The sequence below is a fragment of the Sitodiplosis mosellana genome, unplaced genomic scaffold, assembly GCF_009176505.1.
Source record: "Sitodiplosis mosellana isolate CC-2019 unplaced genomic scaffold, AAFC_SMos_1.0 Smas_scaffold_3, whole genome shotgun sequence".
Lineage (NCBI taxonomy): Eukaryota > Metazoa > Arthropoda > Insecta > Diptera > Cecidomyiidae > Sitodiplosis > Sitodiplosis mosellana.
In genome coordinates this window covers 2,669,476-2,678,409 of record NW_022595246.1, presented here as the reverse complement: position 1 = coordinate 2,678,409, position 8,934 = coordinate 2,669,476, and the positions used below count along the sequence as shown (strand labels likewise).

General features: G+C 33.7%; 3 protein-coding genes across 4 annotated transcripts; all 3 read right to left on the bottom strand.

The window, feature by feature from the left end:
• Positions 1-3,257: 3,257 nt before the first annotated feature.
• LOC129566526 (uncharacterized) lies at positions 3,258-4,547 on the bottom strand. The gene is made up of 3 exons (XM_055442566.1): positions 4,229-4,547; positions 4,025-4,155; positions 3,258-3,943 (listed from the first exon to the last, which is right to left on the bottom strand). The coding sequence occupies exons 1-3, from the start codon at positions 4,458-4,460 to the stop codon at positions 3,818-3,820; spliced, it is 489 nt and encodes a 162-aa protein (XP_055298541.1). The 5' UTR covers positions 4,461-4,547; the 3' UTR covers positions 3,258-3,817.
• Positions 4,548-4,919: 372 nt separating this feature from the next.
• On the bottom strand, positions 4,920-5,756 carry LOC129566534 (uncharacterized). The gene is made up of 3 exons (XM_055442574.1): positions 5,388-5,756; positions 5,192-5,322; positions 4,920-5,125 (listed from the first exon to the last, which is right to left on the bottom strand). Exons 1-3 carry the CDS (start codon positions 5,593-5,595, stop codon positions 5,003-5,005), a joined length of 462 nt encoding a protein of 153 aa, XP_055298549.1. The 5' UTR covers positions 5,596-5,756; the 3' UTR covers positions 4,920-5,002.
• Positions 5,757-6,326: 570 nt separating this feature from the next.
• LOC129566529 (uncharacterized) lies at positions 6,327-7,727 on the bottom strand. Of its 2 annotated transcripts, XM_055442570.1 has the most exons (4): positions 7,423-7,467; positions 6,924-7,340; positions 6,716-6,846; positions 6,327-6,532 (listed from the first exon to the last, which is right to left on the bottom strand). In XM_055442570.1, the coding sequence occupies exons 2-4, from the start codon at positions 7,147-7,149 to the stop codon at positions 6,410-6,412; spliced, it is 480 nt and encodes a 159-aa protein (XP_055298545.1). In that variant the 5' UTR covers positions 7,150-7,340; positions 7,423-7,467; the 3' UTR covers positions 6,327-6,409. The 2 variants fall into 2 exon arrangements, with proteins under 2 accessions (XP_055298545.1, XP_055298544.1); XM_055442569.1 differs by having other exon boundaries at positions 6,924-7,727.
• Between the last annotated feature and the right edge of the window lie 1,207 nt (positions 7,728-8,934).

The following is an 8,934-nucleotide window of genomic DNA, read 5'->3' as shown; positions in this document are numbered from 1 at the left end:
TGTCAATATTTCAAGCATTCATAAATATTCTATGTAAATACGCTTTTAAATGGACGTAAAATGAACGTAAATATTGCAAATGCTTATAAATATTTACAAATATAAATAGTTCTTTCCCCCTAGCTTGAAAGTGTATCGAACATTTTTGCTTCAATTAAAGTGAAACACGATTTCTATAGTCCACAGATATTTTACGATTCACTTTCAAGCGAACAGAATTTATGTTGCAGTTTTAAAAATCAAGAATATTGTGTTACGGTTATCCATAAGTGGTTCAACTTTAGTCATTTTTATTCCCGACCGATTTTATTGATATATATATACATGTTCTTGCCAATACGATGTAAATAATTTTCTTGTATATTTATTTAAAATCTGTATGATTGAGATTGTGCTATGTGTTGCAGAAAAGCACAAAGCATATTGCCATTCAATAGTTCATTGGCTCATTGCTATCAACCCGTGGTGGCTCCAAAAATCGGATTTGTATTAAATCGACCTTACCTATAATATTGCATGTACACGGCAAGCACTTCATAAACTCACCATGAAGTAAGTAGTAGAGAATAGTATACGCTCCAATAGCAACGTAGAAGCCAGACAAAACATAGCCTGCGTAAGAATACCAATACCTGGTCTGATTTCTTTCAAATGCTGGTAACGCAAGGATACCGAGTGTATGTTTTCCAATTCCATTGAGGTAACACCACTTTTGCAATGGAGTTTTCAACTTCCAATCATCTCTAATCGTTCTCAAAGTTCGAAAATATTCACGGACGGATGGTCGTACATATTTGTCGTTCAACACCATTTTAATTTGATGAACTATTATTAAATTTGAAGGAACTTGATTGCTCGGAATCCTAACCCAAACTGAATTGAAATGCTTTGAATCATAGCAATATATTTGCGTTATACAGAATGATAGATTTGTGAGACTCAGCCAGATGCTGCTGAATATACTTGGAAAATGTACAAGTTTACAAAAATTATGCATACACACTGGCATGGACACCAGAATATGTACACCTGTGTCTGCAAGGGCAACCTTGGATTGTTGTTTTTCATTGAAGCAAAATGTTAAACTTCCCAATATGAATAAAGAAATAATATTTTCCGTGAATATCGAGAATTTTTACCGAGATATCTAGCTGTTATGATTCCCTCCTTAAGTGATAACTGGTTGCTGGTATTATTTCCCTTAGTCTTGAATTGTGTAACAAATTCAATTCAAATATTTCTAAATTGTGTTTAGAGTTTTAGAGAGAGAATTGTCTCGAGAGATACGCTGAATCGTCCTTAGATTCGATATAAAGAGAGCACTTGGTTATTTGGAATGTCTGATTTATAGGTGTTCAAACCGTTTTTATGTATATAATAATATTGGAAATGCGTAGATAGAAAATTTCTACTATAAATGCTAGACTTTTGCACACGAATGCATTGATTAAATATTCAAGCAATAATTTGGAATCATTTATCGATGTTCATGGCTTTCTCAATCGATTACAGCAAATTTGTGCGCAGTCTTCTTTTGGCCATGATACGTAAGCACAATATGAAATATGAAAATTGATTACGAACTGCAGCATTATGCCACCAACGACTGTAATTACCATGAAAATCAAGGTTATACCCTTCATATGTGGATATTGCAATCATATTCATGAACTCAACCGAACCATTTGGAATGTATTGATTTTTTGATTATTCTTCAAAATGATAAGGGCTGCATAAACACATATGGTTGAGCTCAGCCGGCTTAGCTCGGCGACGTTTTAGACCATTTTCAATGAAAATATATGTCACAAATTCAACAGCAGGGTTTGAATTTTCCCATCCGCTCGATAGAGCCTCCATTGATTGAATCGAAAGAGTTTTTCAAAAGGATCTTTGCGAAAAATTTCAATATACTGTTTCATATTACGGCTGTAAACTTTATTCAAAAGGTAGGTTTTGATTTATATTTTAATACTATGGAGAGAAAAAACTAAAAAAAATTATTTATATGAAATTTTATTGAAATAATTGATTTCATTAAAACGATCATTTTGACAATCGTATATATACCAAGTATGGCATGAAGTTGCAGCGAATGATGAAATGCCACAAATCGGTGCACGACGATTGTCAAAATATGGATCGAACGGAATCAATTATTTCAATAAAATTTAGCATAAAAATTTTTTTTTGTTTTTTTCTTCTTCATAGTATTAAAATATAAATCAAAACCTATTATTTGAATATAGTTTACAGCCGTAATTTGCAACAGAGTATTGAAATTTTTCGCAAAGATTCTTTTGAAAGAGTCTCTTTTGAAAAACTCTTTCGATTCAATCTATGGAGGCTCTATCGAGCGGATTGGAAAATTCAAACACTGCAGCCAACACAAGAAGTCACAAAGAAGAATAAGTCACAAGACAAAATGTACCAAATAGCCGTAGTTGGGCTCAGCTGGCTGACTTCCATTAACGTCAGAAATTAAGATTTTCATCCTGAACAAATAAAGGATTCTCGAGTAAGTTTTTACATATCTTGTCTCTGTTTTGTTGTAATAACGCAGAAAAAAAGTTTTACAATGTATACATTAGGGTGGCTAAAACTGATTTATCATGCCAACAGCCATTTTAAGTACGGCTCTATCGACCACTAGATTTTAACATTTTTTTGATCTGAAAATGGGAATCAGCTAGTTTTGAGCCCAATTTAATTTTAAGCTATTGGGAGCATATACCTTACCATGATAAATCAGTTTGGACCACCCTAGTATACATCCGTCCATGCGTTCAATGACAAGAATAATAATGCTTCTAGCCCACGTACATTGTGCAATTATACGTATTCCAACAATACCGAGCGAATAAAATGCATTCGGCTATGTAGAAAAGAGAGCAAAGAATTCAATAAATCGGTTTTGTTGCACTTGTTAATCAACGAGTGGATTTGAAATATTACCATTTGTCGAAACCTCTGACAAATTGAATGCAAACGGTGAAATTCGGTAAAATTAAACAAAGCGAGAATATGCTAAACTGAAGCATATTGATACACTTTCAATGGAACTGAATCATATCCTTTGAATAAAATTCTGCTAATAAAGGCATTCCCATTGGTGATATCTGAACTCATCCAATAACTTGGGTTTTAGAAATGTACAAATAATTCCATTGTCGTTTAGACATCATTAAGTTTTTATTGTCAGTATTATCGGAAATTGATTTTGTTCAGTGTGCTGAAACATGAACTGGTGCCGCAAAGACATTATTATAATTTACTCAAATTCTCAACGAGAGAGCTACTTATTGACTCTACAATTTTAGAATCGACAACGATTCCAATTCATTTCATTTCAAATTAGTTTGGAAGGAAAGAAAAAATTGACATTTACTCTAAGCGATGCGTTTTGGATTTTTCATTGGAGTATTTGCTCGTAGTATTCGGATGACCGAATTAAGCAAATAAAGCATTGGAATCGCTGTCGATTCTAAACTTGTGGAGTCAATAAGTAGCTATCTCGTTGAGAATTTGAGTAAATCATAGTAAGTATAATGTCGTTTATCGCTGCATTTGAACTAAAGTACGTAGCAAGATCGATAACGAAATAAACATGTTACTTTAAATGCCCAAAAATATTATGGGGATTTTTTTGTTCTTTTTTTTCGATCAAAATAAATTTATTTATTTTTTTCAATTATCTACTCCACATACCGCTTACGCTAGAAATTTTTTGGTGGAGATTTAAACATAGGGGAAGAGTTCCATAAAATGATAATGATAAGTACTTTTCACTTTTTCTATCAACGTCTACAAATTGGTTTTAATAGAAGCCATAAATTTCCACAGTGTAGTTCATGTAATTAGTCTGGTAGGCATCAATATAGAATTCAATGTATCTTAATCCAAGTCCACCTTTTGTTATTGCAGCTTTGCCGTGCGGTGTACTCTGAAATCGATTTTGATAATTGAAATTATGTCATTTTAGTTTTTAATCCAAGGAGTTGAAGTTCAGAAAAAAAAAACTTACCTGTTCAACGACAATTTGAATGTAGGTAATAAGAGCACCCGCTCCTGCTCTCGGATAAGTTATGACGAGTCTTCGATCGCCTGACGTATTCCATGAATAGCTTTCTGATACCGTTGCGACCAGTTGATCACCTGTTGAATACCATATATTTATTTGTAGTGTTTCCCAACCTTGTATCATATCAAAGGGAAATATTGTATTCACCGTCAACTCTTTCGCCAGCGGAGTAGGTTAATTTGGACAAAGATGTTGGATCATGACTAACTTGTTCTTTTACTAATGGGAATAATTCTTTAATTTCTGAGTTTTCATTTAGAAATGTTGTCAAATTTTGTATAGTCACTTTAACATTCAAATCTGCTGCTTCATCAAAACACTTCACCCAATTGAATGCAAACGCTAAAATCAAATAAATTCCAAATTTGAAATGAGCCATTTAATTGTTCTACTGAAATTTCACAGAGAATCACTTTGAAAGAACAGAAATTGAATTAACTATTCTGCTCAAAGTGCAGCTTGTCTTTATAGAAATAATAGCCAAGTCTGTGCAAGAATATCATTCGAATGATATCGAAGTTCAAGTTTAAATGGAAGAGATAATAAAATTGTTATCAGTTATTTACCTAACGATGAAAAATCCAATTGATGTTTTAGATAAACACAAGAAAAAAAAACCTTTTTCCAGGTGTTCAAAGTTCTATTGATTTCAAAATGAGAAATACAATTGAAATTCCATGTCTATTCATGGCACATATGCAGCACTTCGATTTTGCAGAATACTCAAAATGGATGAACTACATTTGAAAGAAAAATCGGAGCTGTTGTTCTCATTCGATGTAAATTCATTATGAAAGCAAAGAGAAAGAATACGAAAAATTCATGCTATTCATCATATGTACAGTTTATTGTAATTAACAAAGATAGACCCCTTTCAAGTGACTCAAATTAGTGAAATATTGATAAGATCCAAATTAGTGTTCAATAGCCATAAATATATGTAGTATGTCCAAACTGTGGCGTTTTAAATGCTTCAATAGTGATAGAGAGTTTGCGCTGTTGAATGTCGCCATCTGTCAAACGTCCCGATCCCAATGTGGTATCCTAAAATTTGCGACAAATAAATAATTAACTTGTATTCTGTTTTGAAAGTGCATTAAATTTCATCACCTGTGTCACGTAAATTTCAACGTAGGAAATGTTTGATCCCACACCAGCCCGCGGATAAGTCAAGTTCAGTGTTACATTTTGCGCCACAGGCCATTTGCGACTCTCAAAAGCTGATGCAACAAGACGATCACCTAAATGAAAAAGTAAAAGCGGTTGAAGAATTGATTTCAAAGCGAAGAAGAATTCTATGCGTTACCTGGAATTCGAACACCGCGTGTGTATGTGAATTTATATTTAGGCGCAGTTACAATGTCAGCCCGGGGCTGTAAGGAGAATTTAGCATCGAAATTCTTTTCAATTAGCTTGTTCAATTCTGGCTCCTTTAGGCCATTGCTCAAGCAAATGATGAAATTGTGAGCAAGGAGAAACGCCCAGCAAACCGTAATGAATGGAAGGCGAGACATTTTTCTAGCTTTCCGAAGAAAAACTTGAATTGGTCTTCAGCTTGTGTAGGACACAGAATTTATAGTTATTTTTTCGTGAAATAAAGCTTATCGAACGGGTTTAAATCATTACTTTGTTAATCCATTAAATCATAAAATAATTTCGTTAATTTCGTTGGTGGTTAAAGTTTTAGTTTACTTTCGATTTAATCATAAAGTTATTTAAGAAGAAAATCGCAAAATGCGTTTGGTTTTTGCCAATCGAGTCATTTCAGATGATAACAGCGGGTGCATTTTTATTCATGGAATTGATGTGTCATGCTTCATGTTGTGCACTTCAGCGTTACATGTCATCAGCGGCAATTGAACGATAATAAATATCTTATCAATTGTACTTTGTTGCAGTCAGTTGAACAACTTCTTGCTTAAATGCAGTTTTTTTATGCTGTTTTTGTTTTCTTGTAACTGTTCAGCGATACATTCCTACGGAAACCGAATCGAATAAAACGAAAATACTGCGAGCGGCAAATCAAATACTCTCCAATAAATTGAAATTAATCATCCGCAATGTTAGCCAGTCAATACGTCACCGTTCTATTTCAATCAAAGCTGCAATGAGGACGACCGACGTGTGAAATAAAGCAAACCATTGAAAATCCATTGTTCGCTTTATCACAAATTACTTCATTCTTGAAGTACCAAAGAAGACAGGAAAAAACACTTACAAGTGGAAAAAAACATGCACATTTCAAAATGCCAACATTTTATTGATATTTGATCGAAAAATTACAAATGAAAAAATAATATATATGATAGTTGATCCAAATTTTCGTATTCAATAGCCGAAAATTTCTGCGTTGTACTTGAAGTAAAGAGTACTTTGTGCTTCAATGATGATAGTGACTTGTCTTTGTCCAATTCCACCACTGGTTACATAGCCACGACCCAAGTTTGTGCTCTAAAATCGAGTTAAAATATTCAATGAACATCATTTTCTTAAAAGCTGGAAGTCCTAGCCTGGAACTGTTGCCAAGCATTGCAATTTACTATGCCCATGTATTCTGTACACAGCAACCAAAATCGAATGAAATGAATTCATTCAATTCAAAACAAACGAATGTTTCATAATCAAAATGCATACCTGTTCAACAATAACTTGAACGTAGGTGACGACATTGCCAACTCCAGATCTCGGGTAGGCTAAAGTGAGTTTAACATTTTGCGGTGTAGACCATTGGTTGCTGGCACCGGCCGTTGCGGACAAACGATCACCTAATATCCAACAATACAAATTAAAATTGCTAAGGATACACTTCTCTTACTTTAACTTTTTAAATTAGAGTTCCTACCGGAAATTCGGTTGCCGAGTCGATAGTTAATTTGTAGTTTGGGTAATGCGACATCACCTAGCTGCTCTTTGATCAAAGGCTGCAACAGCTTAACGTCAGGGTTTTCGCTCAAAAACGTAGTCAAATTGTGCACAACGGCGACTTTGACATTCGAATCAATTGCCTTAGCCGAACAGTAACCAAATGCCAATACTAAGCAAATTGCGAATAAACCCAAACGAACCATTTTAACTAATTGCTCACTTTGCTTGTGCAACAAACCACTTCTTCTTCGAATATGCGTGATTGAATTGAGTTTTGGATCAGCTTTTATAGTTTTAATCCCGACGTTATTGAGAAGATATCACACAAGTGATTATTGTACTGCTGAGAATCAAATCCTAAACTTGTCGAAGTGATGGGGAGAAAAGGTGCAATCTGAAGTATTGAACAAATCAAAATGTTGAAGAATTTATGAAAAGAAAAAAAAAATATTCGAAAATTTTGCCGTATTTTTTACAACTAAAAAGTCGAACAGTTTCTTTCTTATTTTGCAAAAAACGTCTCTCGTCGTTGAACAAATGCTAAACATGAACTGCTGCATCCCAGTACAACAACGATATTTATAGCTGATCTAAGTTCTGGAAATGTCTACTACTCAATATTGACGCAACTCATAAAAATTAACAACTTATAAATTGTAATCAAGCAACCAGAGACCCAGATCAAGGGTGCATAGAACTGATAGTACATTTGAGAATCATGTGTTTATCAGAAAGAAATTGTTTACATCCTTAAGTTTGATGATTAACAATGAATTTCAATAAAAATAACCCTACAAATTTATCGTAAACAATTAATCATGGACTTTGTTCAAATTATTTTTCGATTGACGATGACGGTTGCAACAGATTGAATATGTTACACAACTGTGTAACTCAATAAAGTGTATCATTTGTTAGAACAAAGCATTTTTCAATTTTCCTTTTTGCAAACACTTCAATAAAATTCGAAATTTACTCTCATCCGTTCTTCAATTATCGATCTTTTCTTAAGTATTTACAACGTAATCATTGTAATCTGTGATATGTGCGTTTTAATTCTAGAGATGATGAAATTGATCGAAGCGTCACGTTTGCAGAATGCTGGAAGGCTTTGTCGCTCGATCAAATTATAGATAAGAGTTGCGAAATCATTTCTTGAGAAACATGATTCTTGTTGAATGAGAAAAAACATTTTTCAGAGCAATACACTTCATTTTTGAAGGGCAAATCCAAATGGATTAACGATAACAAATGAACAATTAACTATGCAGTTCAGTGAAGTGAATATGTATTCAAACGGTCAACAAATCTAATAATAATTGTAATTCCAGCGAATGTACACAAGCTTCTTTGTAAAATATGTAGACAAATCATACTCTACTCTCAATCTTACTCAGAGATTTGATGATTTATTTTTTCGTTTCGTTTTAATTGAACAAATTTTTGCATTTTGTTGAAGTTTCGTTTTTGAAACGGTTTTATACAGAACATTTATTATTTAAGTCCATTTACAGTTGCTTTAAATTTCGGCCTTGTTTCGCAACTTTCGTAGGATATAACCTATTCGCCCAATTGAGTTTCAAAGGGTGAAAATAGCATCGAAAGTGTTGTGGAAGAAATTTTTTAACATTCGAAGGCGAATTTAGAGTATACAATACACCCAACACGAGTTTGCCATGGTCAGATTTAATATTGGGAGCCGCTTAAGTGACCCCATAGTTTAATAATCTTCGATCGCCCGCCGATAACAGAGGAGCATATGTTATACATAATAACAACGTGCGAGCCCATAGTTTGAAAAACTTAAAAGTTGATAAACTTGAAAGCTTTTCAAACGTCAAACGCACGCAGAAAAGAGACGAAAACATATGCACGTGTTAACCGACGAATCAAGATCATCCAGCCATTAAAATAGAACCACTGGATAGAAGTTTAAAAGTTATTGTTCCCTGAGAAGGATGTCATTCGCATATAGTAACGGAAGTCGA

Coding starts and splice junctions, on each gene's coding strand:
- LOC129566526 (XM_055442566.1), bottom strand. CDS start 4,460: ATGGCTCATTTCAAATTTGGAATTTATTTGATTTTAGCGTTTGCATTC. Junction 4,156..4,228: donor CGCTGGCGAAAGAGTTGACG/GTGAATACAATA, acceptor GGTATTCAACAG/GTGATCAACTGGTCGCAACG. Junction 3,944..4,024: donor TTCAAATTGTCGTTGAACAG/GTAAGTTTTTTT, acceptor AATCGATTTCAG/AGTACACCGCACGGCAAAGC.
- LOC129566534 (XM_055442574.1), bottom strand. CDS start 5,595: ATGTCTCGCCTTCCATTCATTACGGTTTGCTGGGCGTTTCTCCTTGCT. Junction 5,323..5,387: donor ACGCGGTGTTCGAATTCCAG/GTAACGCATAGA, acceptor TTTTTCATTTAG/GTGATCGTCTTGTTGCATCA. Junction 5,126..5,191: donor TTGAAATTTACGTGACACAG/GTGATGAAATTT, acceptor CGCAAATTTTAG/GATACCACATTGGGATCGGG.
- LOC129566529 (XM_055442569.1), bottom strand. CDS start 7,149: ATGGTTCGTTTGGGTTTATTCGCAATTTGCTTAGTATTGGCATTTGGT. Junction 6,847..6,923: donor ACTCGGCAACCGAATTTCCG/GTAGGAACTCTA, acceptor GTTGGATATTAG/GTGATCGTTTGTCCGCAACG. Junction 6,533..6,715: donor TTCAAGTTATTGTTGAACAG/GTATGCATTTTG, acceptor ACTCGATTTTAG/AGCACAAACTTGGGTCGTGG.